The sequence below is a fragment of the Macaca nemestrina genome, chromosome 20, assembly GCF_043159975.1.
Source record: "Macaca nemestrina isolate mMacNem1 chromosome 20, mMacNem.hap1, whole genome shotgun sequence".
Lineage (NCBI taxonomy): Eukaryota > Metazoa > Chordata > Mammalia > Primates > Cercopithecidae > Macaca > Macaca nemestrina.
The window spans coordinates 48,760,388-48,788,032 of NC_092144.1; the positions used below are offsets into that span (position 1 = coordinate 48,760,388).

Below are 27,645 nucleotides of genomic sequence, written 5' to 3' on the forward strand. Positions count from 1 at the left end.
GGAGTGCAGTGGCCAGATCTCGGCTCACTGCAAGCTCCACATCCCTGGTTCACGCCATTCTCCTGCCTCAGCCTCCCGAGTATCTGGGACTATAGGCGCCCGCCACCTCGCCCGGCTAGTTTTTTGTATTTTTTAGTAGAGACGGGGTTTCACCGTGTCAGCCAGGATGGTCTCGATCTCCTGACCTCATGATCCGCCCGTCTCGGCCTCCCAAAGTGCTGGGATTACAGGCTTGAGCCACCGCGCCCGGCCGTTGGCTGCCTTTCTAATTAAAAAAAAATACTTGCCATAGGAAATTCTTTGCTTTTTTATTTATTTTTTTAAATAATAGAGACAAGGTCTTGCTATGTTGCCCAAACCAGTCTCAGACTCCTGGGTTCAAGCAGTCTGCCACCTCAGCCTCTCAAAGTGCTGGGATTACAGGTGTGAGTCACAGTACCCAGCCAGGTAATTCTTTTTATTTGTCATCCTTGTATGGTAGCTGAGACCACACAGGTGTGCACCAACATGTCTGGCTAATTTTTGTGTTTTTTGTAGAAACAGAGGCAGGCTGTGTAGCCCAGGTGGGTCTCAAACTCCTGGATTCAAAGAATCTCCTGCCTCAGCCTCCCAAACTGCCGGAATTACAGGCATGAGCCCCTACGCCCTGCCTATAATCCCATGTAGCTGGGATTATAGGTACCCACCACCACTCCCAGCTAATTTTTGTATTTTTAGTAGAGACAAGCTTTCACCATGTTAGCCAGGCTGGTCTTGAACCTCAAATAATCTGGCCGCCTTGGCCTCCCAAAGTGCTAGGATTACAGGCGTGAGCTACCATGCCCAGCCTGTCACCTTGATTTAAATGAATGCAGCTTTCTTAGTGTCTTGATGTTTGTGAATTTCTGTGGAGTTTGATACTGCTCCTTTTGCTGCTTGTTCTGTTTTTCCAGGGTCCCCTTATCACGTGACCTGCTGTTATATTATGTTTGATTTATTACAGATACCCCTTCAGCCTGGGTCTCTCTTTACAGCCTTTGTACACATAGGTCTCCACACAGGTATTTGGATTATCTCAGTATCCCACATCCTCACTGTCCCCTGTCCCCGCCAACACCTTTCTGAAGTTTTCTAGTCCCTCCTTTTCGTTTGTGCTCCTTAAAGCCCAGCCCCATGCCTGACTTTGGTTCCCACTGAGTACTGCTACAAGCATTCTACATTTGTGGATATTAAATCTTTGGCAAGGTCATTTACCTGGGCTGGAATAGGGTTCTCGGCTGATCTTCCTTCTTAAACACCCACCCAATGGGAGAGGCTGATACTCAACATGTAAACCTTGTTTTTTACTTCTCCTGGCAAAGGGTGTTGGAAGACATTCTGAAAGGGGTGTGTTGTGAAGTATAGTCTTTGAACATCTGCCTTATGATAGGTCTTGGAGGTGCCTTGTGGGTGTGGCTTTGGAAGGATGGTTACAAGGAAATTGTGGATATTAAGGAAGTCAGGAAAGGAAAAGATCACTCACAATTCAATAATTCAGAGAAAGCTACTAAGGGACTTGCTGGCTGCTTGATGCCCAGAGGCCAGGCCATAACTTCTATCAAGGCTCAGGACTGTGGATAGAGAATTTAAAGGGGCACCACAAAAGAAACTCAGTAATCAAGATAAACAAATTTTTAATGTAATATCTTTAAAAACACAAACTAATGCATAAAGAAAACACCCATATTGAGCAGAAAGGTTACAATTGTGCCTCCGCTTCAATTCCACCCCACCCTCCAGAAGTTTCCCTCAAGCCGCACCTGTAAGATAAAAAAAAGATAAAAACCTGTAAGATAAAAGATAAAAACGAGCTGGGTGTGGGGGCTCAAGTCTGTAGTCCCATCACTTTGGGAGGCCGCCGCAGGTGGATCACTTGAGGTCAGGAGTTCGAGACCAGGCTGGGCAATGTGGCGAAACACCGTCTCTACTAAAAATACGAAAAAAGAAAGAAAAAAAAATTGGCATGGTGGCGGGTGCCTGTAATCCCAGCCACTTGGGAGGCTGAGTCAGGAGAATTACTTGAACTCGGGAGGCGGTTACAATGAGCCAAGATCTTGCCATTGCACTACAGCCTGGGAGACAGAGCAAGACTGTCTCAAAAAACAAAACAAAACAAAACAAAACCCTCGGGAATTTTTGGCTCAAGCCTCCAATTCTCACCACCACTATCACCAGGGGATCTTCTGCTGTTCACCCAAGTCCAGCCTAAGTCCCCTAAAATCCTGGGGAAACGTGACCAGACTCTCCCCATCTTCATCCCAGGAGTTTGCCCCGAGCCAATATTGCTCTCCCTGAGAACAGTCTGGGGGTTCCCTGCCCTGGTACACTGTCCTACTCTAGGGGACACAGGGTTAGTGTCGCCCCCAAACCGGGAGTTCCGAGAGAGTATTGCCTCTCCCTGAGCCACTTCTGTCCCAACCTGGCATCTGCTTGGGGAAGGGTGCACCAGGGCAGAGACTTGCGTGGTGAGCTCAGCTCACCTGCAGGTGAAGGTCAGCGCACACTGGCCACCCGGGACCGCATTTTCCAGAATCCTTTGGCGGTCCCATGATGCTCTCGCAGTCATCAGATCTCATTGGCTCGCAGAGGAGAAACTTGTCAACGTCACTTGGGCATCTTAACAGTGGGCTCTTAAACTCGGCTGTGTGCGCTGTGCAGATGTCAGAGGCACCCTGTGTGGGCAAAGCCAACTGCTTGCCCGCCTCTCTAGCTCCAAAACTACAATACCCAGAGGCCTCTGCGGTCACTTCCACTACGTACCCTACGCACCTTCCGTGTGTCGCGTTAACGTCAGAAGCACTTCTGGTCGCTGGTCCCGGCTGGTTAGGCTGGTGGGCACCCGGGGAGGCCTCCCTCCAGGTGTTTCCCACACCTCTGCACCTCGTTACCTGACCGGCTTCAGGATCCGCAGCGTGCACCCGCATTCGGTGAGTGCCCTATAGGCAGGCAGCATGCCCCTCTGTGCGTCCCTGTGTTACTCACGGGGACTCAGGCTGGGAGCCATAGATCTGTCTCAGAACTCGGGTGCTCTCCTGTGGGCACCTCCAGGCCATTTTCCTTTCACTGGAGCCCACAGGGTTAGAGACAAACCCTCACTCTGTTGCTTGGGGACAAGGGCTTCACTCCCTGGCCCGAGCTTGGGGCTGAGCTTGAGGGTGCTGGGTCATCCTGGGCCCCCTGTGGATGGGAATTGGCTGCCCTGGTGATTTCTGTGACATCCCCGACCCCAACTTCGGGGCTCTGGAGCGGACTCCGCTTCAACTCGTGGGGAGGGGGTTTCCACCTGAGAGTCAAAAAAGAGGTGAGAGTTACCTGTAATTCCATCTTGGATGTCAGCAGGATGGATCCCGTTACCTTTTCTTGCCCTGGATGCTGCCTTGTTGGTACTGGGGAAAGTTCATTCCTAGTTCTGGAATAGCGGCTTATTCGAACAGGAGTCCTCCTTCAGCATTCCTTTCTGCTCCATCCGTGCTGCAGTCATTCATGAAGTAGTTAATTGTAAACACACAAGGAATGGTTTAAATAAAAGTACTGAGACATGTGCACTTAATTGTTCAGTGATGTGGATGAAAGGCAGGGACAGCAGAGATGCCTGTGATTTCAAGTGGTTGGGGAGGACTCCCAGAAGTAGGGCTGTCTCAGCTGCCCCTGACCAGTTTGTTATCTTGGAGATTCCGGGGAAGGCATTCCAGTGGGAGGCAGAAGGACGCCTAGTCTCAGAGGCTGGGCTCTTGCTAGTCTGGAAGGATTATGGTGGCCAAGGGCCTTCTTAAGGTTGATTTTTAAATATGCATAGGTGAAGATACAGACTAGCTGTTCACACATAGAACAAGGAGAAGCTTGATATAGTCTGACCTGAATTTTACATTTGAGAGCATTTTCAGCTTCTGGCAATTGGGACATTTCACCCAAAATTCCAGGTTCCCTGCTTCTTTGAAAATAAATCTGCTTTAACTCTGCACTATTCTTGTTTTTTTGAGATATAGTTTTGCTCTTGTTGCCCAGGCTAGAGTGTGGTGGCATGATCTCTGCTCACTGCAACCTCCGCCACCTGGGTTCAAGTGATTCTCCTGCCTTAGCCTCCTGAATAGCTAGGATTTACAGGCATGTGTCAACACGCCTGATTAATTTTCTTGTAATTTTTTTTTTTTTTTTTTTTGAGACGGAGTCTCGCTCTGTAGCCCAGGCTAGAGTGCAGTGGCCACATCTCAGCTCACTGCAAGCTCCGCCTCCCGGGTTCACGCCATTCTCCGGCCTCAGCCTCCCGAGTAGCTGGGACTACAGGCGCCCACCACCTCACCCGGCTAGTTTTTTGTATTTCTTAGTAGAGACGGGGTTTCACCGTGTTAGCCAGGATGGTCTCGATCTCCTGACCTCGTGACCCACCCGTCTCGGCCTCCCAAAGTGCTGGGATTACAGGCTTGAGCCACCGCGCCCGGCCGTAATTATTTTTTTAGTGGAGATGGAGTTTCACCATGTTGGTCAGACTGGTGTTGATCTTCTGACCTCAGGTGATCCACCCGCCTCGGCCTCCCAAAGTGCTGGGATTACAGGTGTGAGCCACCTCACTTGGCCAGTCTGCACTGTTCTTAGTGTCAGACAATTTGAGCCAAACAATGCCTTTCTCATTCGGATATGACCTTCTGGGTCTAATTTTTGTATTTTTGGTATAGCCAAGGTTTCAACATGTTGGCCAGGCTGGTCTCGAACTCCTAACCTCATGTGATCCATCTGCCTCAGCCTCCCAAAGTGCTGAGATTACAGGCACGAGCCAGCGCTTGTCCTTGCCTGGCTAATTCTTTGTATTTTTGAAGAGACAGGGTTTCACCATGTTGGCCAGGATGGTCTTGGATCTCCTGACCTCCTGGTCCTCCTGCCTCAGCCTCCCAAAGAGCTGGGATTACAGGTGTGAGCCACTGTACCTGTCCTCAGTGTAGCTCTTTATCAAAGTATTTATGTAGGAAAAATTAATCAAAGGGCACAAGCATTTCAATACTTAGGTTGTTTAAGATGAAATCTGTGACTGGAAGAGTGCCAGACACACATGAAATGTTTCCTGCATGAAGGAACCACAACTGAAATAAACAAATTTGAAGGAACTAAGTAACAAATTATTTTCTGTTGTTTGGTTTGGTATATTATTTTGGGAATGTATTGGTTACATATGTCAAGGGTGTTGGGAAGAATTTCCAGATACTCTGATATGCATGACAGCTTTATCATACAAAATAAAGCAAGGCTATCTTAGGAAATTAGGTATCACTGCCAAGGACCTTTACATGAGAGGATAAATTAAAATTACTATTAAGTTTGTAACAATCAGATGGACTGGCAGGCAAGTTGTGTCATTTTTTTCTCAGCATTTTTTCTTTTCCTTGATTCAGTAAAACAAACTTAAATGCCAGTTATCTGCAGAACACTCACTAGACTATGTTTAATGATATGTGAAACACAGCCTGCACACTCACAGATCCTTGCCACGTCCCATTCCCGTCCTCTCAAAACCTGTGTTGCCGGGCGCAATGGCTCACGCCTGTAATCCCAGCACTTTGGGAGGCCGAGGGGGGTGGATCACCCAAGGTCAGGAGTTCAAGACCAGCCTGGCCAACATGATGAGACCCTGTCTCTACTAAAAATACAAAAATTAGCTGGGCCTGGTGGCAGGTGCCTGTAATCCCAGCACTTTGGGAGGCTGAGGCCGGCAGATCATGAGGTCAGGAGATCCAGACCATCCTGGCTAACACGGTGAAACCCCGTCTCTACTAAAAATACAAAAAAATTAGCCGGGCCTGGTGGTGGGCACCTGTAGTCCCAGCTACTCCGGAGGCTGAGGCGGGAGAATGGCATAACCTGGGAGGCGGAGCTTGCAGTGAGCCGAGATCGTGCCACTGCACTCCAGCCTAGGCGACAGAGCGAGACTCCGTCTCAAAAAAAAAAAAAAAAAAAAAAAAAAAAAAAAATGGCGGCGACGAGGCGGATTCGGGGACTGGGGCAGCCCTGATAGTGGCGGCTGCGCAGTCTGAGGCGGCGGGTGGGAAGAGGACTATGAGAGGGGCCTACGGGAGACCCAGCATCGGACCCATAGGAGTCCTGTTCTCAGGAGTCCTGTTCTCAGGACCTTCTCCATTGGTCTTCTGCTTCGGTTCCCGGTGGAGGAGAGCTTCAGGGTGCCGGCTGGCCTCTCCAGACTTCTTTTCGGATCCGATTATGGATCCGACCGGGTGACAGGAATGGGGTTACAGTGTAGTGAGGTGGGAAGGGTCTCGCTGGGGCACAGAAAGATCCCAAGGGCCGCAGGGCGTACTGTCCGCCGAAAATGCACTGATCCGTGAGCCCACTGCCTCCCTCCTTCCTGGGTGGAGCAGTGGACTCCTGCCTTAATCTCCAAGGCCCAGGTACTCCGCATCCCAACACTCCTTTCTGCCGTATGTGCAAAGAGAGACAGAGGTGAGTCTGAGATGGAGGCAATGTGACCACACGTGGCACTGATGTCCCCCAAGAGCAGATAGAGTGAGCGTGTGTCTTTGAGGCCATACGGGGCGATGCCGAGACGGACAGTGATGGACGTACCCCGACGCCACCTCCCTTGCACCCAGCAAAACCCAGTCCTTTGGCCCCCTGACATCGTGGCAGCGAAAAGATTCAGTGCTTGCAGGCACTTTCCTCAGGAGCAGAGGAACTGGATGACCCTCAGGAATGAGAGAGGAAGTGCAGGTGAGATGCAACACCGCCTTTCTAGAAGGCAAAGGTGAGTCACGCTGGTGTCCTCTCCCGCTCTTCCTGGACCGACCACGCAGCCAGCAGTTGGGACATGGAGACCAAGGGAGCTTCCCCGCTCAGACAGGTATGGAAGCCCAGAGCTCCAGGATTATCACACCTGCCCAATCAACCAGAAATAGGTTTGCAGAGAGAAGCAATCACGAAATGGACCCCCACGAAGTTTGTCCCTGATAGACTGGGAAGTGATCTTTGTTGAAGACACTGAGCCAGACGAAGAAGCCTCAAGGCTTGTCCAAAATTGGGCAGACAGAGCAAGAGGGAGGACAGAGCAGAGGCCAGAGCCCAGGCAGGATACGGCAAATGCAACCATCACGGGCATCCGGGGAGAAGTGCAAAACGGGTGACTTGGACAGAAAGGCCAGCGTTTGTGTGACAGAGATGCTTGCCCCATGTCATTGCCGGCTTCCTTCTCTGTCCCTGTGTCGAGCTGTGGCTAGATTACTCAATGAGGGCGGAGGGCGAAAGGAGTGAGAACCATCTTCTTGAAGGTCTGTGGGCACCCTCCTGCGGGTGGACAGTGAGCACCTGGGAGACCTTTGTCCTTGGCTGGGGTGTGGTCCTCGGGATCCTAGCAAAGAGGCCGCTCAGAATGGAAAGGGGATGAAAACACTGTGGGGCAGGCCGGAGACTCGGAGCCCTGATACCCAAGCACTGCCATGGAGGGCTCCTTGAGCCCTCCTTTGCCAAGCCTCAGGGACAAGTTTCTGAGACATCCATGGGAATCACTGTGATGGGAGAGTCAGCTCGCGCTTTGCGCATGCGCATTGGCTGGTCCGACTCGCGCTCTGCTCCTGGAAGTCAGACTGTGGCCCCTTGAAACAATGGCAGCTGCGCGGCTGCGGGGGGGCTACTGCTGCAGCCCTGGTGGCGGCTAGATCCGAGGTCCAGTAGGGGACAGCGTGGGAGAGGGGGCCGCGGGCGTCCCACGGCCAAATCCTCAGGAGTCCTGTCTTCAGGACCTCCTGGAGCCGACTGCCACCGGTGGAGGGGGAGCCTCAGGGTGCCTGTTGGGGTCTCAGGACTCCTCTTCAGGTGCGATTTTGGACCCCTCTGGGTGAGAAAGAGGGCTCACCGCATCTGGTGAGGCAGGCAGGGCCTTGCTGCAGCGCAGAATGATCCTATAGGCCTCAGGGCGTGGTGTCAGCTGAAAATTCACTGACCCATGAGCCATCTGCCTCCCTCCTCCTTTGAAAGAGCAGTGGCCTGCCTGGCTTCTAAAAGCCCCGGGGCTCCTGCAAGCCAACACCGGTTTCCAGGACATGTGCACACAGGGACAGGGGCAAATCCGAGGTGGAGCCAATGCAACCACATGTTGCACTGGTGTATCCCAGAGCAGATGGGGTGAATGTGTGACACAGAGGGCATATGGAGCAATGGCGAAACAAACGATGGTGTCCAGGCATGTGCCTAGTGGAAGAGGGGCACAGGTGACCTTTCCATCAATGCCAAGGAAAATCAAAGAACACCTGGGAACCAGGAAGGGGTCTGTGCGTGAGCCCAAGCCACATTTTGAAATGCCTGCCAAAGGAGCAAAGAGGTTTCTGCAAAGTTCACCCCACTCCCGACACTCCACCGCCCAGGTAGCCCCGAGGCAATCTCCCCTGCGCCCAGCCCCAGGCCCAGCCCAGTCCTGTTGGTTCCCCGACATTCCTTACAGCCAAAAGATTCAGTTGTGGGATGCAGCCCACCCAGGAGCAAAGGAGAGGATGTCCCTCAAGAATAAGACAGGAAGTGCAGAGGAAATGCACTTTCCTAGAATCCAAGGCCAGTCACTGTCACCTACCGCTCATTCTAGGCAAACTACTCAGCCATCAGGTGAAACATGGAGACCGAGGGAGCTTCCCTGTCTGAGACAGGTATGGAAGTTCAGAGGTCCAGGGTTGTCAAAACTACCCAATCAACCAGAAACAGGTTTGGAGAGAGAAACGCTGATGACACGGATCTCCACGAAGTTTCTCCCTGATGGACTGGGAAGTGTTTTTTGTTGAAGGCATTGATCCAGACCAAGAAGCACCTAGACCCCTCAAAACAGGGCAGACAGAGCAAGAGGGAGGACAGAGCAGAGGCCAGAGCCCAGGCAGGATAATGCACAGTGTCACCACCACGGGCATAAGGAAAGGAGTGCCAAACGGGTGAGTTGTCCAGAGAGTCCAGCGTCCCAGTACAAGGATCCTTGCCATGTCCCCTTTCCTGCTTCTTTTTAAGATTGTGTGGTGATGTGTGGTTTCATTTCTTGGAGAAGAGCCACGAGGAGATAGAACCATCTTCTTTGACTTTGGTTTGCTTCCCTCCTGCAGGACAATGAACTCCTGTGAGGCTATTTGTCCTTGGCTGGAATATGGTCATCTTGATCCTAGAAAAGAGGCCGCTTAGTATAGCGATGAGATTTTAATTTCTCCGGGACCGATGCCTCTCCACATGTTGTCCAAGCCTTCACAAACCCAAAGTGGAACCGCTGTGAAAAGGACTGACAACCCCCCACGTGACCCAGCCACAGAGGCAGAAAAGAGGCTCACTAAAGACAGGCAGACATGCCGGAAATCACTTTGTGGTGCACAGGGCACATTCACCCCAACACTCACTCGCACACGGGCGCACAGACAGAGAGAGAACGCGAGAGAGACAGACAGAGATGGAGAGACAGAGAGAAGAAAGAATGTGATACACACCCACAGACACAGCAGTGGCACAGAAACACACCCTCTAGGCAATCCCTGAGGCTGTGGGGTTCTGCTCTTTAGGAGAACGACTCTCGGGTGAGACAGCAGTCCACGGGCACACAGGCAGACCTGTCCTCGAGATCACGGGGGTATGACTTTTGGGGGGACTCACCAGATCACCGTCCGGGCAGGCCTGAGGCTGGGATGCCGCTCTGCTTTCCTTGGACTCCGTCTGTTTCTGCATCCTGGTAGGCCCTCCGTGTATCGCGGTGTCCCAAAACGGTTTTGTCGACCCCTTGGATTGGTGAGGCTGGCGCCTCGACACCGACGCACTGCCACGGAGGGCTTCTGCTTTGTCAGGGCTCAGGGAGTCGTCCTCAGCCAACCGTTGGAGTCGCTGTGACAGGAGAATGGGCTCGGGCCTCGCGCATGAGCATTGCGCAGGCCGACTCGTGCTTGAAGTCCGGCTGCGGCCCCTTTACACAGGTTCGCCGACGCGTGTGCGGGGGCTTCTGTGGCAGTCGCGGTGGCGGCTGGAGCGGGGATGTAGTAGTGAGCATTGTGGCAGTGGGGGCTTCGGGCCTCCCAGGGTCGGCTCCCTGGGAGTCCTGTCCTCAGGACCTCCTCGAGCTGACTTCTACTGGTGGAGAGGGAGATTTAGGGCGCCAGCTGGGGTCTCCGGACTCACAGGCTGGAGTGCGTTCGTATGATCATAGCTCACTGCAGCCTCAGTCTCCCAGGTTTCAGCGATTTTCTTGCCTCAGCCTCCCACGTACCTGGGACTACAGGCATGTGCCCCCACACTCAACTACTTTTCTTCAAAAACATTTGTGTATGAATGGGGACTTACTATGTTGCCTGGCTCATGTCAAGCTCCTGGGCTCAAGCCGTCCTCCTGCCTTGGCCTCCCCAGGTGCTGAGATTAAGGTGTGAACTTCGCATGCAGCTAAATTCTTATATCTTAAATCCCTACCTCCCACAACAAGCAGATGTTAGTCCTACTTATTTTATAACTTTTTGCTGTTCATGTCTCTTTTTGTCCCTGGACATAGTGATTAGCAACCTACTCTCCACCAAATTTCAAATCATTAAGGGCATTATGCTGTGTCCCAGGAGTGGCTGAGGCTTCAAGGACCTGCTGCTCTAACCTAGGCCTGCTGAGGAGTACAATTCATCTTGTGTTTCTGTGTTGTTTAACGACCTTCCTGAGCTCCTCTAAGTCAGTCCATCCTGCCACAACTGGGAAGAATCAGGAAACTCTCCAGGAAAACGTTTCTCAACCTGCCTGTTGTCAGGTAGAAGACAGGTCTGCTGACCATGGCAGGCGTGGCAGCGCGGGACAGTGAGCGCCCCCCACCGTGTTTGCTATTCACTGCATGTTCCACCTGAACTTTCCCATCTGCTCAGTGAGTCTTGACAGTGGGGTAAAGGAGACTCATGCTCAAAGACCAAGGCTGACCCTGTTTGAATACAATGCCTTGACCTAGTTACTGTCACCATGGTTTTGTCTTCAGGGACTAAAAGATACAATAAGAATTGTTCCTGGCCGGGCGCAGTGGCTCAAGCCTGTAATCCCAGCACTTTGGGAGGCCGAGGCGGGCGGATCACAAGGTCAGGAGATCGAGACCACAGTGAAACCCCGTCTCTACTAAAAATACAAAAAATTAGCCGGGCGCGGTGGCGGGCGCCTGTAGTCCTAGCTACTCAGGAGGCTGAGGCAGGAGAATGGCGTGAACCCAGGAGGCGGAGCTTGCAGTGAGCCGAGATCGCGCCACTGCACTCCAGTCTGGGCAACAGCGTGAGACTCCGTCTCAAAAAAAAAAAAAAAAAAAAAACAAAAGAATTGTTCCTTTAATCGTCCTGTTGATGCACAAAATACTTAAGTGCTTCTACATAGGTCTGCTCTTTTGCACCACAGAGCATTAAGGGAAAGTCCCCACAATAAGAGTGCCTTTCACCTGAGCTGCTACATGTGACAGTTAGACAGCTAAAGGTTAAAAAAAAAATCAAAGCTCTCCAAATGTTGTGGGTATGACAGCTGGTTCAACTTCACAGTCTGTACTTTCCCTCTCTAACAGCAAGGATAAATACAGAGATAACTAGCAACTGATACCCTAGTGTGCCAAGCCATTGATGTATCTGTGTGATTAAAAACCAGCATTTAACCATACCCCAGATACATTAAAAATCAACCCCACACTCATAGTAATCAAAGTAATGAAAGTAATTCCACTTTGCTTCCAGATGGCAGTTACAATTGGAAAGGAAATACCTAGTTTACAGGAGGCATTAATACTTACATTGTTGCAGAACCTGAACGCTTATAAGAAAGTATTCTGGACTTTCTGACCTGGATACTAACAAATAGTGAAAAATACATGTCTGAGAATACTCTTGGAACAGAAATGTGAAAAACCCAAAGTAAGAGATATTATGAAGGATCAAATATAAAATGACCCACTGCTAAAGAGGCAACAAAGAAAATTGTAGAAGAAAATGACAAAAGGTACTATGCCTTAGTGGGTTTGTGCTACTGTGTAACAAAATACACTAGACTGGGTAATTTCTAAAGAACAGAAATGTATTTCTCACAGTTCCATAGGCTGGAAGTCCAAGATCAAGGTGCCAGCAGAATTGGTGTCTGGTGAGGGCCTGGTCTCCGCATCCAAGATGGCGCCTTGTGCACTGTCTTCAGGAGGGGATGCACTGTGTCCTCATATGGCAGAAGAAGGAAGGGCAAAACAGGGGAAGCCCACTCCCTCCAGTCCTTGTGTAAGAACCCTAAACCCATTAGTGAAGACTCTCCTTTCATGACTGAATCACTTCCTAAAGGCCCTACTTCCTAATCCTGTGAATTGCTGATTAATTTTAGGGGAACACATTCACAGTATAGCACCCTATATTCAATTTCTTAAAAATTATTTTGTTGTTTTGCTTTTCTGTTTTTCAAATGGCTTAAAGTGCACAAAATTGGATTCATCATAATCCTTGGCTCATAGCATACCTTGGCTCCTATTTCATCCTTGTCTGTGCCTGGGCCTCTATATAAATATATTTGAATGTATTTGAGTAATACGGTAATCACTTGTGAACCCACAACACAACCCAAGAACTAGGGTTCTGATCCTAACATCTGCTCCTCCTTTGTCCCTTTTCCTGATTTACACCCTTCAGCCCCAGAGATAACTACTACCCTGAATTTATGTTTAGGATTCCCTTCCTTTAAAAACAATTGTTTTATTGCATATATATGATTGCCCTAAATGACATATTATTTAGTTTTTTAAGGGTATAATTTATTTACCCATTCTCCTATTAATTTACCCTTTCTCCTATTAGTGAACATTTGGCTTATTTCCAGATTTTTGTGATTATGAATGACATTACAGGAGCATTTCTTTTCTTTTTTTACTGCTTCTGGTACATATGGGCAAGAGTTTCTCCAGGGCCTACGGTAGAGGAATTACTGTGCCATAACATATGAGTATGCTCATTTTTATAATATAATCCAAATTATTTTCCAAAGTGGTGGTTCTAATTTAAACTCTCACCTGTATTAATTCAAAATGATCTTGTTGATCCACAGTCTCTCCATATTTGGTGATGTGGTTTGGCTGTGTCCCCACCCAAATCTCAGGTTAAATTCTCTCTCTCAGAATTCCCACATGTTGTGGGAGGGACCCAGGGTGAGGTCACTGAATCATGGGGGTCAGTCTTTCCTGTGCTATTCTTGTGACAGTGAATAAGTCTCGTGAGATCTGATGGGTTTATCAGGGGTTTCTGCTTTGGCTTCCTCCTCATTTTCTCTTGCTGCTGCCATATAAGAAGTACCTTTTGCCTCCTGCCATGACTCTGAGGCCTCCCTGACCATGTGGAACTGTAAATCCAATTAAACTTCTTTTTCTTCTCAAACTCGAGTTTGTCTTTATCAGCAGTGTGAAAACAGACTAATACAGTAAATTGGTACCAGTGGAGTGAGGTGCTGCTGAAAAGATATCCAAAAATGTGGAAGCAACTTTGAAACTTGGTAACAGACAGAGGTTGGAACAGTTTGGAGGGCTCAGAAGAAGACTGGAAAATGTGGGAAAATTTGGAACCTCCTAGAGACTTGTTGAATGGCTTTGACAAAAATGCTGATAGTGTTATGAACAATAAGGTCCAGGCTGAGGTGGTCTCAGATGGAGATGAGGAACTTGTTCGGAACAGGAGCAAAGGTGACTCTTGTTATGGTTCAGCAGAAAGACTGGCAGCATTTTGCCCCTGCCCTAGAGATCTGTGGAACTCTGAACTTGAAAGAGATCATTCAGGGGATCTGGTGGAAGAAATTTCTAAGCAGTAAAGTATTCAAGAGGAGACTCAGGTGATGTTAAAGACATTCAGTTTTATAAAGGAAGCAGAGCATACAAGTTTGGAAAATTTGCAGCCTGATTTTGTGATAGAAAAGAAAATCCCATTTTCTGAGGATAAATTTAAACTGCCTGCAGAAATTTGCATAAGTAATGAGAAGATGAATGTTAATCCCCAAGACAATGGGAAAAATGTCTATAGGCCATGTCAGAGGTCATCAGAGCAGCCCCTCCCATCACAGGCCCAGAGACCTAGGATGAAAAAATGGTTTTGTGGGCCAGGCCCAGGATCACTGCTCTGTGTGTAGCCTAGGGCCTTGGTGCTCTGTGTTTCAGCCACTCCAGCCATGGCTGAAAGGGTACAAGACAGATCTCAGGCCATGGCTTTAAGGTGCAAGCACCAAGCCTTGGCAGCTTCCACCTGGTGCTGAGCCTGCATGTGCACAGAAGTCAAGAGTTGAGGTTTGGAAACCTCCACCTAGATTTCAGAAGATGTATGAAAATGCCTGGATGTCCAAGCAGAAGTTTGCTGCAGGGGTGGGGCTCATATGGAGAAGCTCTGCTAGGGTTGTGTGGAAGGGAAATGTGGAGTTGGAGCCCCTACACAGAATCCCTACTGGAGCACTTCCTAGTGGAGCTGTGAGAAGATGGCCACTGTCCTCCAGACCCCAGAATGGTAGATTCACTGGTAGCTTGCACCGTGAGCCTGGAAAAGCTTCAGACACTCAACATCAGCCCATGAAAACAGCCAGGATGTGGGCTATACCCTGCAAAGCCGCAGGGGCAGAACTACACAAGGCCATGGGAGCCCACCTCTTGCATCAGCATGACCTTGATGTGAAACATGAAGTCAAGGGAGATCATTTTGGAGCTTTAAAATTTGACTACCTGGCTGGATTTTGGACTTGCATGGGGCCTGTAACCCCTTTGTTTTAGCCAATTTCTCCCATTTGGAACAGCTGTATTTACTCAATTACCTGTACCCCCTTTGTATCTAGGAAGTAACTAGCTTGCTTTGGATTTTACAGACTCATAGGCAGAAGAGACTTGCCTTGTCTCAGATGAGACTTTGGACAGCAGATATTTGGGTTAATGCTGAAATGAGTTAAGACTTTGGGGGACTGCTGGGAAGGCATGATAGGTTTTGAAATGTGAGGACATGAGATTTGGAGGGGCCAGGAGCAGATTAATATGGTTTGGCTATGTCCCTACCCACATCTCAATTTGAGTTGTGTATCTCAGAATTCCCATGTGTTGAGGGAGGGACCCAGGGCGAGGTCGTTGAATCCCTTGGGCTGAGCTTTCCCATGCTATTCTTGTTATAGTGAATAAGTCACAAGATCTGATGAGTTTATCAGGGGTTTCATCTTCTGCTTCTTTTGCTTCCTTCTCATATTCTCTTGCCATTGGTGTGTAAGAAGCGCCTTTCATCCATGGCCATGACTCTGAGGCCTCCTCAGCCATGTGGAACCATAAATCCGTTAAGCCTCTTTTTCTTCACAGTCTCAGTTATGTGTTTATCAGCAGGGTGAATGTGAACTAATACATTTGGTATTGTCAAACTTCTTAATATTTGTGGAGAGAATAGATATGTAGTATCTTGGGCATTTTCCTGATTACTAATGAGGGTGAGAAAATTTTTATGTTTTAGGGGCATTCTCTTTTGTGAAATCCCTATTAATGTCTTTTCCCAATTTACTGTTGGGTTGCTATTTTTAAAATTAATTCATAGGAGCTCCTTATACTTTGTTGATATGATATTAATCTTTCATAGGTTTTAGGTATTGCAAATGTCTTCTTCTAGTTTATAGTTTATGTTTTTACTTTTTTACCTTTATTTTTTATTTTTTAATTTTTTTTTTGAGACAGAGTGTTGCTCTGTCATTCAGGCTGGAGTGCAGTGGTTCACTGCAACCTCCACCTCCCAGGTTCAGACGATTCTTGTGCATTAGCTTCCCAAGTAGCTGGGATTACTGGTGTCTGCCACCAATGCCTGGCTAATTTCTTGTATTTTTAGTGGAGATGGGGTTTCACCATGTTGGCCAGCCTGGTGTCAAACTCCTGACCTCAGGTGATCTACTGTTGGGATTACAGGCTTGAGACACCATGCCCAGCCTATCTTTTCACTTTTTGATGTAAAAAGTTCTTAATTTTGTGATAGTCAAAACGTCTAATCTTTTTAAATGGTTAAGTGGCTTTTTGTATCTCATTCACTTACATTTTCTACTAAAAGTTTTAAAATTTTGTTTCTGATGGGTAAGTCTTTGGTACATCTGGAATTTAATGTTTGTATATAGAGCAAAGAAAGAATATAATTTCATTTTGTTTCCTATATCAATAACCATTATTTTTCTTTTCTATTTATTGAAAAGTCCTTTCTTCCCTTGCTGATCTGCCATGTCACCTGCATCACATATCAAATATTAAATTTGTGGAGATTTGTTTGGGAGCTCTCTATTCTGTTTCATTGGTCAGTTTATCAGTGAAGACCACACTGTCTTAATTGCTGTAGCTTTATAAAACTTCTGATATTTGACAGGACATCTTTCCTCTTCTTCAATAATGTCTTTGATATTCTTGGCCCCATCCCTTTTCCAGATATATATATATATATATATATATATATATATATATATAGAGAGAGAGAGAGAGAGAGAGAGAGAGAGAGAGAGTGAGCGAGAGAGTGACAGGGTCTCACTTTGTTTCCCAGACTGGAGTACAGTGGTACAATTGTAGCTCACTGCAGACTTAAACTCCTGGGCTCAAGAGCTCCTCCTATCTCAGCCTCCCAAGTAACTAGGACTCTAAGGCATGCACCACCACATCCAGCTAATTTTTTAAAAAGTTATTATTTTTTTGTAACGATGGGGATCTTGCTATGCTGCCCAGGCTGGTCTCAAACTTTTGGCCTCAAGCAATCCTCCCACCTCAGGCTCCCAAAGTGCTGGAATTACAAGTTTGAGCCACCACATGTGGCTCCATTTTCCATATTTTAAGACCATATTTTAAAAGCTCCTCAAGCCTGCTTTTTTCTCTTGGTGCTACTTGCAACTCCCTTACTTAGCCTTGGAAATACTATTAGTGAAGAAAATTTGAAGAGTTGAAAAATAAAATCTTCTTTCTTTTCTTCCAATTGCAAAAGAGCAGACACCCTCCTGAATCATAAAACTAGTTTTGATAAATTGGTGAACTGAGAGCATACACAGTATTATTAATTCTGTTCTAATTTCTGCTTCACTGTGGAGTCTCTTTGCATAGTCTTAAAAGATTATTGCTATGAAATATTCTTTTACATTTAACCCATAACCTCTGTAATTCTGCGGTTGTAATTGGTTGTCTTACCTAATAATCTGTTGCTTTGCTTCATAATATTTAAATTGGCATCTCTATTTTCCAAAAGGCATAAATACTAATATGGATTTTTTAGTTAAGCCAGAAGAAAGTTCACTTTATTTACTAACATAACTTATACATAAAGGTTTAATACATCTCCCTGCTTCTTTTCTTTTGCATCATGACAACCACTGAAAATAATATTTCTATAGCAGTTGGGGGTAAATAGACAGTGGCTTTTGTGGCCAGAGGTGAATGGCCCAGGGTCTCCAGCACTCCAGGTCCCACTGAGCCTGCCCCACAGCTGAGGGCATCGGTATTTCCACACACCTATAGTGCATGGTGCCCCAGAATAGAGATTGGATGCCCTCCTTTATTCAAATGGGAAGTTGAGAGTATTGCCATTGTAATTAAATTAATACATACATATTTATACACTGTTAAAATCTGGTTGGATTTATGTCCCTTCACAAAACAAATCGCTTAAATGAAACCACAGAGTTAACATAATTAAGTACATCTGCTTCTGTGAGATGCTGCTCTTTTAAATTGAATTAGAATCTAATTTGAAATGTCAATAAAAAGTTCAAATATTCAACTCAATTATATTTAGATTTCTTTTTGTTTTATTTTGAGATGGAGTTTAGCTCTTGTCACCCAGGCTAGAGTGCAATGGCATGATCTCAGCTCACTGCAAGCACCTTCTTTTGGGTTCAAGCGATTCTCCTGCTTCAACCTCCCGAGTAGCTGGGATTACAGACACGTGCCACCATGCCCAGCTAATTTTTGTATTTTTAGTAGAGATGGAGTTTCACCATGTTGGCCAGGCTGGTCTCGAACTCCTGACCTCAGGTGATCCACCCACCTCAGCCTCCCACAGTGCTGGGGTTACAGGCGTGAGCCACCACGCCTGGCCTTTTTAGATTATTTTACTTTATTTTAATTACTTATTTTTATGAATTTATTGTTATAAAAATGCTAGTTTTTAAAAAAAATCAATCAATATAACAAAGAACAAAGAAGATGATCAACAAGCATTCCCACCTCCACGATCTGGAAATAACTGTCATCAATCCAAAAGCTGACGCATGGTGGATCCCTTCACACCAGTTCACAGTACAAAGTAACCCCTTGCTTATAGAAAACATTATTATCATTATTATTTTTGAGACAGAATTTGACTCTTGTAGCTCAGGCTGGAGTGCAATGGTGCAATCTTGGCTCACTGCAACCTCTGCCTCCCAGGTTCAAAGGATTCTCCTACCTCAGCCTCCCAAGCAGCTGATATTACAGGCACGCACCACCATGGCCAGCTAATTTTTTGTATTTTTAGTAGAGATGGGGTTTCACCATGTTGGCTAGGCTGGTCTTGAACTCCTGACCTCAGGTGGTCCACTCGCCTCAAGCTCCCAAACTGCTGGGATTACAGGCATGAGCCACCGCACCCGGAATAGAAAATATTATTAAGTAGCAAACAGTAGCAGTATGCTTGGGGGTTTTAGGATTGATTATTTTCAAATCTCTAGAAAAGCTGTAATTCCAGGGCAGAGTCTCATCTGTTAATGGGGGACTGGTCTAAGGTTCCTTCCAGCTCTCAGATTAATGGTTTCCCAGGTTGATCTGCTCCCTGCCACTCACCCATCCTTGGTTTTGTTTGTTTGTTTGTTTTTACAGAGACAAGGAAGGTCTCACTATATTGCCCAGGCTGGTCTTGAACTCCTGGCCTCAAGTGATCCTCCTGCCTTGGCCTCCCAAAGTGCTGGAGTTACAGATGTGAGCCATTGTGCTCAGCTCATCCTTGGCTGTTCAAGTGTGGAGGTAAATAGATGCCAAGGTTACCTCCAGGTCAGAAGTGGCAGATGCCCCAGGGCAGAATCATAAACCTAACCAGGCCTCCCGCTGCACGAAGACCTTATTTTCTGAAGCTTAAACCTGGACAGAGGTCTGGCCGGTAGCACTGTGTTCTTGAATATCAGGTCAAAATCGAAAACTGGGACTATCCAGAAGAACCTGGTCGCTGCAGGTGCAGTCTGCAGTCCAATGGTCAGCTACGAAAACAGGCTACTTGTACTTTCTCTTTTTCATGGAGTCTTTGACGTAAAAATTGGTAACACTTTCTTGCTTCTGGTGTGCTTCCCTTTCTTATTCATTCTCCATAAGTAGCTTCCTCCATCCCACCTCCCAACAGGCACAGTCAATTCAAGACATTTTAACCATGAAAATGAGTCTCCATAACACAAGTTTAGAGGACAGGCATGGTGACTGACGCCAGTAATCCCAGCACTTCAGGAGGCCGAGGCAGGCAGATCACTTGAGGTCAGGAGTTCAAGACCAGCCTGACCAACATGGTGAAACCCCATCTCTACTAAAAATACAAAATTAGCCAGGCATAGCAAAAGGGCTGTCATTCTGCCATCTTGGTAGGAACTCCAAGAAGCTGAGAATGGAGGCTGAGGGTAAGTGCTACAGAGAAACATTCCCAGAGAAAATGAAAATAGGTGTCTGGTTGGTTTCACCAATGATATGGATTAGGGACTGCTGTCTATTTTATTTTGCCACTCTAAAATAGGTGTATTCATTGCCTTTTTCTTGTCTCTTTCAGTCTTCTTTGCTTGATTTGTATAAAGCAGATAATGTGTTCCTTTGATGCACAGGTTGAGAGAGATTGCATGTGATAAGTTGTAGTCACATCACAGACACCATATTCTGATTAGATAAGACACTGCACTTTACTCTGAGCCTGTTCCTATAATTGTACGCCTTCAGAGATTCCTTACAGGGTGTGTTTTTGGTATATGGGAAGTAGTTCTGAGGGGAACTAGTTGCCAAGGATGGCCCCTCATGACTACAGTCACGATAACTACAGCTTGTGGAGTCCTCTCCTTTTGATTAGGGCTGTCTGTGTGACTCACCTTGATCAATGTAAAGTCATAGAAGTGACACTGTCTGCCATTCAAAGGTAGGTCTGTGATGCTGTGCATCTTCTCCATGAGCCTTTTGGAAGACTTTCTTTGGTGAAAGCCAATCACCATTCATTAAGTCTAAGAACTGTGAGAGTCTATTTGAGGAAATTAAAGGCATGAATGGGAAGGTGAGGTAGTGAAGGAAATAATCAGCCAGTTTCCAGGTGTTCACTCAGCCCTAGTGTTGAATTGCGCATGAGTAAAGCATCCCTTGAAATCCCAGCCTAAAAGATCCCTCAGAAAATGTGACTCCCATCACATGATCTACCACTCACATGAGTTCAGTAAACCTGTAAAGCTGGGAGAGATCAAAATAAATGATTGCTTTTAACCAATATGTGTTGGGCGGTTTTCTATGCTGCAATTTATCACAGGAATAACAGCAAAGCAGAGTCTGCTCACTGTGTCCATGTACATGAATTGTGTCTATTCCAATAATAATCTTCGTGTTCTCTGATCTAAAACCATGACCATTTATTTCCAAAGAGAAACCCCTGGATTCTCCCCACATAAAATGAAAAACTTGGCTGGGCGCGGTGGCTCAAGCCTGTAATCCCAGCACTTTGGGAGGCCGAGACGGGCGGATCACGAGGTCAGGAGATCGAGACCATCCTGGCTAACCCGGTGAAACCCCATCTCTAGTAAAAAATACAAAAAAATAGCCGGGCGAGGTGGCGGGTGCCTGTAGTCCCAGCTACTCGGGAGGCTGAGGCAGGAGAATGGCGTAAACCCGGGAGGCGGAGCTTGCAGTGAGCCCGAGATCTGGCCACTGCACTCCAGTCTCGGCGACAGAGCAAGACTCCGTCTCAAAAAAAAAAAAAAAAAGAAAAACTTTTCAAATATTTGCAAATAAGAATAATTGGGATTATTTAAGGGGAATCACTGGGCTCCCATGATTCTCTATTACTTGGATTGAAAACTTTACATGCAAAACTTGTCATCTTTTTCTTCACTTCTTTCACAGCAGCCCGCACAAAGCCAGGCATAGTGTTCATACACAATAAGCATCCTGAGAACAATGGAAAAATTAAAAAATTCCACATCATTTTCCTCAAGTTATAGGTTTTCCCCAAAGCTACTAGGTACACCTGCCTGGCTGTAAACAGCTGTCTAACATTTAAGTGCCGTGAGTCATCTGAGATTGGGTAAGTATTTTGGTTCAGACTGTCTGACGTCAACTACGTACTATAGAAGGATGCTGTTTCTAATGTCTTATCAGACATTCCAGGGACCTTGTCACTCACTCCCTTTGTCACAGGAAGGTTTATCCCCTTTGATTTCCTGATGCCTCCCATAGAATGCCCTGGCCCCTTTTGGGGATGATCACATCCTCTTTCCCCCTCTTAAAGCAAGAACCAAATCATGTGCGGTTTCGTGCTGTTTTAATGACCAAGTGTAGGGGAAAGGGTTGAGGAGGGATAATTCTGTTCGCAGGCTCCAGGAATCCCATGGTCAGGTAGAAAGAGGGTTTCCTCAACAATGAAGAGTGTAATCATCTCCATCCATTGCTGACAAGCACTGAGTCCAGGGAGACATCTCTGCATACTTGAATCATCTTCACATGTGATGGTGGGATTCGATGGACAAAGGCGTAAATGTATTCACCATTTACCTTTACCTTTAAGAGGAAAAATGCATCAGAAAGACAAGTTTTCAGCCTCCTCTCTACTCTGCCCTAGTACCAATAACATTCTCCAAGAAAACTCCTAGTTATACAAGTGAATGTTGTAGATACACTTCTGTTTACAGATGATGTTTTGTACCTATTTGAGACAGTTGCTGACTTTATTTCTAGTTTCCTCTCATTCCTCTTGTGACGTTCTACACTCTGTGTCACACAGTCCCTGTTACTCAGCCTCCCTTTTAAACTGGATGACCCCATTACCAGGGACTGTGTTTCAGGAACCTGAGACCCTGCATCTCACACAGGACCTGCCACAGGGTTAGTGCTAGACCATGTTCATTGAAATGCATACTTTTCAGTTCCACGAATTGTGACTGCCTTTCATTATTGATGGCACAGTTCCTCTTTGGAGTAGCCTACATCTGAGGTGTTAGTGGCAAAGAATGAAGCCCAGTGTTCTTAGAGAGTTAAAGGAAGACAGGTCTTGTATAACATAAGATATTATCTTCAACAACTTCTAAGCATAGGAAAAGATCCCTCACATGAATCTGAATGAGATGGGAATCTTTTGGCCTACTCATTAGAGAAAGCAAGAGAGTATGGATATATTCCTTATATTGAGACTATAGAGAAAGTCACCTTATTAGTATTAGTTTTTCAAATTTAACATGCACATATTTTTCAACCAATTTTTTCATTTTTTTGTAATTATGTCCCAATATAAGTATTGGGAGGTTGGTAATGACAAAAGGATTTATTTGAAAGCCTGATACAGCATCATTTGTGAGAGCAAAATACTGGGAACAACTTCAATGCCCAACTGAACAATTGAAGCAGCACCATGGATTGAGAATGTCTTCAAGATATATTCTTTGGTAAAAAACCAACTTAGTTCCTAAAGTGTAATGTGTAGAGCAACTTATACCAGGATTTGCTTAAACACAAGTGAAATCATAGACATATCTATATGCTTCCATAGGCAAAGGTTTCCTCTGAAGGGGTTGGCTCAGTGGCATATGCCTGTAATCCCACTATATTGGGAGGCTGAGTTGGGCTGATAACTTGAGACTGGGAGTTCAAAACCAGCCTGGCCAACATGGTGAAACCCTGTCTCTGCCAAAAATAAAAAAAATTAGCCAGATGTGGTGGCATGCACCTGTAATCCCAGGTACTTGGGAGGCTAAGGCAAGAGACTCACTTGAATCCGGGAGGTGGAAGTTGCAGTGAGCTGAGATCATGTCACTGGCCTCCAACCTGGATGACAAAGTAAGTCTCTGTCTCAAAAAAAAAAAAAAAAAAAAAAAATTCTCTCTGAAGGAGAGCAGAGCACTGGTAATGTTATTCGTATGAGTAGAATTGGGGCCCAAAAGTGAGACGAAGACGTAAGTTTTGATTGATAGAAAAAACTTTTTTCTTTTTTTTTTTTTTTTTTTTTGAGACGGAGTCTCGCTCTGTCGCCCAGGCTGGAGTGCAGTGGCCGGATCTCAGCTCACTGCAAGCTCTGCCTCCCGGGTTTACGCCATTCTCCTGCCTCAGCCTCCCGAGTAACTGGGATTACAGGCGCCCGCCATCTCGCCCGGCTAGTTTTTTGTATTTTTTAGTAGAGACGGGGTTTCACTGTGTTTGCCAGGATGGTCTTGATCTCCTGACCTCGTGATCCACCCGTCTCGGCCTCCCAAAGTGCTGGGATTACAGGCTTGAGCCACCGCGCCTGGCCACTTTTTTCTTAAGTATGATTGATAGAAAAAGCTTTTTTCTTAAGTCTGATTGATAGAAAAAACTTTTTTCTTAAGTATATTGTATTCATTCAGCTACATGAAAATTTAAATACTGGCATACGTAGAAATGAGCACTATGTGAAAAGACAGAGGAGATTCTCCACTATTGGGGAAATGGAAGGTGAGCCGACCTTGACCTTGGTCAGATTTGGGAAAGAGCTGAGGACGGCAGTGCAAGCAGAGGGTGCTCTGTGATGAAAACCTGGGGCAGGGGTAGTTATGGGAGATGGGCCCTGAGGGACTGGTGAGGCCAGGTCAATGAGAGCTGCCTCTTGCTCTGGGATCCCAAAGAGCCTGGGTGCTAGGAGCTCCAGGGGTGCTCACCTCATACTCATTGCGACACACATAGATGCGCAGGTCAAATGGTTTGCCATCCTCAAAGGGCACATAGTGTAAATTCTCCTCCAACATCCATATCCCAAACTCACGACTGTTCATGACCACACGACGGCCTAAGTGCACTCGCAAATGGAAGGCAATTTCTGACTCCTCATTCATCTCAGTGTAGAAATCCACCTGCAGCTGTGGTTCATTGCTGAGGGCAAAGCACACAGCATGTTGGACAGGTTCCTTCATTGTGCAGACACACACTTGACACACACACAAATCCCTTCCCCCCTTTACCCAAGGAAAAAGTCTCCCCGATGATACTGCAGGCCTGATCCCTGTGGGGATGCTTAAGCTCCTCGTGCCCCCAGCAGGGAGATGCTGTGCTCCTCATCCCCAGATGAAAACTGAGTCACAGCCACTGACCTGGGCCTATGACTTGTTCATTCCCTGAAAATTCTATGCCCCTTGATGAAGAGCCACAGCCCCAACCCACCGAGTGTCCTCCTCCGCTAGACCCCGTGACTGGCCCACAGGTAGTTGCTGCAGATTTCATGCCTGATGCTGGAGGGTCTCCAGGACCTGCACCTGCATGGGGCCTCCATCCTGCCAACTGGACATTTCCACATCACCCACACATAAGGTCGAACTGTTAGCAAATACACTCCTTTCTCCTCCACCCTCTCCATTGGACCATGGAGTACTCACACAGAAGAGTCGATCGGTGTCCCTTTGATTATCACGCAGGAACCAACAGACAAAGACACAGGCAGTTTGTATGGCACCTGCCAGAGTATTGAGAGTAAGTGAGAGGTGCAGGGTCAGGCGCAGTCTCCCCTCCTGTAACATATTCCCATAGTGCAGGAGGTTAGAGATCACAGGGAAGACTCTGTGGACTCTCCCCTTTCACCCTACCACATCAGACCCCGTGTTCCTGAAGATATGGTGGACCCATAGGTAAGAGCAAGGGTTCAGGAGCCAAGATGCCTGGATTCCGGTCCTCATTCTGCCTTTTACTAGCCGTGCAATCTTAGATCGGTTACTTGACTTCCTCAGTTTCCCTAAAACAAAGAGGATTATCACGAATTCCTACTTTGTAAGAAATTCTTTATAATAGAGCAGTTAATATATGTAAACCTTTTCCCCTAATCCCTGGCATGGGTAGGGCCTGTTAGTGGTGACCTAACAGAACCGGGGAGTCCTCCTGAGACACTGACCTGCCTTCATTTTCAACTCTGAAAATGAAAACAAGACTTGAGGATGTAAGAATTTAGAAATTCACTCCAGTGAGAGAAACAACACTTGTTGAAAGAGAGAGAAATGATGAAAGAACAGGAAACCCCTGTGTGTGGGAGGCACATGCATCACGATCATCAAGGGCAATGGACGTCCTTCCAAGAAGGGGCACACATTACTGAGAGCACAGCCCCAGTACTTGCACAAAAGAAGCCTGTGGGTCAGAGACATAACTGGAGGGAACGATTGATTTCTACCACGACTACAAGTGGTTGATGATTTTTCTGTATTTTTGAGATAGGGTCTTGCTCTGTTGCCCAGGCTGACATGCAGTGGTGCGATAATAGCTCAATGAAACGTCGAACTACTGGGCTGCAGTGATCCTCACACATCTGCCCCCTCTTGTGTAGCTGAGGCGAAAGGTGCCTGCCCCTCTGACAGTCTGATATTTAAAGTTTTTTAAAGAAAGGGTCTCACTATGATACCCAGACCAGTCTCAAACTTCTGGCCTCAAGTTATCCTCTCATCTTTGTCTCTGAAATTGGTGGGATGATGGCCATGAGCCAGTGAACCCGGCTGCTTTGTTGATTAATATCCACTGTGAGCTCTGTCTGAACTGAGACTAAACTGTTCCTTCATGGGTGGAGGAACAAGTTTAGACTCAGTTGAGACAGAGCTTACAGTGGGTATTTTACGTGATTCAGTCTCTGAAACCATGGCCTCTGATGTCCTTCTCTAGCAAACCTCCTGTCTCACAATGAAAAGTACAGGATAGGCTGGAGACAGGGAAGCTGAGCCTGGGAGGCAAGAGCCAGTGGTCACTCTGTGCAGACCCCACCTGAGGAACCATCACCCCCATAGTCTGCATTCCTCTTCCCCACTCTTACTGGGAAGAGACATCTACTGACCATACATTCCACTCTCACAAGTGATCTGAAACAAGTCCTTGGTAACTCACAATCTCCAAGATCCCCACCAGTTAAGCCATCTGGGGTTCACATTGCCACACATGAAAAGACACACAGTTCCTTCATCAGAGATGCTGCTGTGTGGGGAGGAACCTTCACATGCACAGAAGGCCACACGTATGTTTTCCCTTCAATACCCAGTCACATCCCAGCGCACACATCCACAGTCACACAGAGCCATGCCACTCACTGAATCACACACACCTGTTCACTGTATGCATAAAGATGCTCATGCACTGGTCTGGCTGTGCACAAACACACACTCATATCACAAAGAGGAAGACAAAGCACAATCACCCCTTACACTGATACACACACCTGCTTGACCTGGTGGGCCATCCACCTCCCACCTAAAGTCATATCATCTCAGCAGAGTTCACTCTCATCAGACACCACCTCATGCTCACACAGGGTTACATTGGTCCAGGATCCACACCCCACATGGTACAAGCATCTCAAATACCTAGCCTCAGTGTTTCTCTTCCACACACCCAGAACTCTCAGTAAAGCATTCACAGTAGGAATGCTCATATTTTCATCTCATAAAATACCCCATTTCTTTCTTGGTTTGTGTGATGTGAGATTATTGAAGGCTGTGCCTTTTCAACTCACAGTTAGAAATGACATTGTTCTCTCCCTCTGGGCGACCTTTGGAATTGTGTCCAGTCTTCTGAGTGAATCTCTGAGTTGCAGCACTTAAATGACCCCTTTAAGCCTTGCCCTCTGGCTTCATTCCAGATTCCAGGCTCCTCCCAGCAAGCTTTCCTTGCAGCATGAGAAAGGGTCAGGTGTCATGAAGAAACTCAGTCACAATCATAGCTATTTGCAAGTCTGTGTCTGTAATGCAGCAGAAATGACAGTGGGGAAGGTATCAGGCTGTGGATGGGGTTACCAGGGAAATGCATAGATAAGGATGATGGAGTGAGGGGTAGCGATTGTAAAGCCTAGCCTTTGTGCCTCTCAAGCCTTTTCTCCACTATGCAGAATCTACCCAGAAGTTGTACATTTCCCCAATTTTGTACAATGGCTAAACAAGAAAAAAAAGTTGGAGATTTTGGGAAAACATGTTAGTGCCCTATAAGGTAATTCTTCTCCCTGCCTTTAAACGTTCTGGGACAGCACTGACCTTGATCCTGAGGAGGATCTGGGAGAGAAGTAGAGAAAGTTCTTGAATGAACCTGCCCCACACTAAGCCACTTGGCTTTGCCAGGTAAGGGCCACTTTCATCTGACTGTCACACACTTGGGCTCTAGCTACACCCTCTGTTGATGTCCATGCAAATCAAAGTTTCAGAGACACTGTTTCTTCTGCATATTCTGGCAGAAAGGTGAGATTTATTACTATTATTATTATACTTTAATTTCTAGGGTACATGTGCACAATGTGCAGGTTTGTTACATAGGTATACATGTCCCATGTTTGTTTGCTGCACCCATTAACTCGTCATTTACATTAGGTATTTCTTCTAATGCTATCCCTCTCCATCACCCCCACCCCAGACAGGCCCCCATGTGTGATGTTCCCCGCCCTGTGTCCAAGTGTTCTCATTGTACAATTCCCACCTATGAGTGAGAACATGCAGTGTTTGGTTTTCTGTCCTTGTGATAGTTTG

General features: G+C 46.8%; 2 protein-coding genes and 1 long non-coding RNA gene across 7 annotated transcripts in view; 1 reads left to right on the forward strand and 2 right to left on the reverse strand.

Moving 5' to 3' along the window:
• Nucleotides 1-1,635: 1,635 nt before the first annotated feature.
• LOC139360267 (uncharacterized) lies at nt 1,636-9,763 on the reverse strand. Of its 4 annotated transcripts, XM_071086787.1 has the most exons (4): nt 9,631-9,763; nt 3,331-3,489; nt 2,499-2,690; nt 1,636-1,778 (listed from the first exon to the last, which is right to left on the reverse strand). In XM_071086787.1, the coding sequence occupies exons 2-4, from the start codon at nt 3,340-3,342 to the stop codon at nt 1,737-1,739; spliced, it is 246 nt and encodes an 81-aa protein (XP_070942888.1). In that variant the 5' UTR covers nt 3,343-3,489; nt 9,631-9,763; the 3' UTR covers nt 1,636-1,736. The 4 variants fall into 4 exon arrangements, 2 of the variants coding, with proteins under 2 accessions (XP_070942888.1, XP_070942887.1); XR_011617553.1 differs by lacking the exons at nt 3,331-3,489; nt 9,631-9,763 and adding an exon at nt 2,779-2,914; XR_011617554.1 differs by lacking the exons at nt 3,331-3,489; nt 9,631-9,763 and having other exon boundaries at nt 1,636-1,945; nt 2,499-2,636.
• The window catches only part of LOC112429124 (uncharacterized), a 139,178-nt gene continuing 114,210 nt past the window's right edge, over nt 2,678-27,645 (forward strand). Inside the window, exon 1 of the long non-coding RNA XR_011617555.1 lies at nt 2,678-2,945. This is a non-coding gene — a long non-coding RNA (uncharacterized lncRNA). The remainder of the gene's footprint in view (nt 2,946-27,645) is intronic.
• LOC105495355 (galectin-16) lies at nt 21,468-26,776 on the reverse strand. 2 transcript variants are annotated; one of them, XM_011764790.3, is made up of 5 exons: nt 26,646-26,776; nt 24,755-24,890; nt 24,538-24,614; nt 23,827-24,037; nt 21,468-21,718 (listed from the first exon to the last, which is right to left on the reverse strand). In XM_011764790.3, exons 2-5 carry the CDS (start codon nt 24,782-24,784, stop codon nt 21,593-21,595), a joined length of 444 nt encoding a protein of 147 aa, XP_011763092.1. In that variant the 5' UTR covers nt 24,785-24,890; nt 26,646-26,776; the 3' UTR covers nt 21,468-21,592. The 2 variants fall into 2 exon arrangements, with proteins under 2 accessions (XP_011763092.1, XP_011763091.1); XM_011764789.3 differs by having other exon boundaries at nt 24,745-24,890.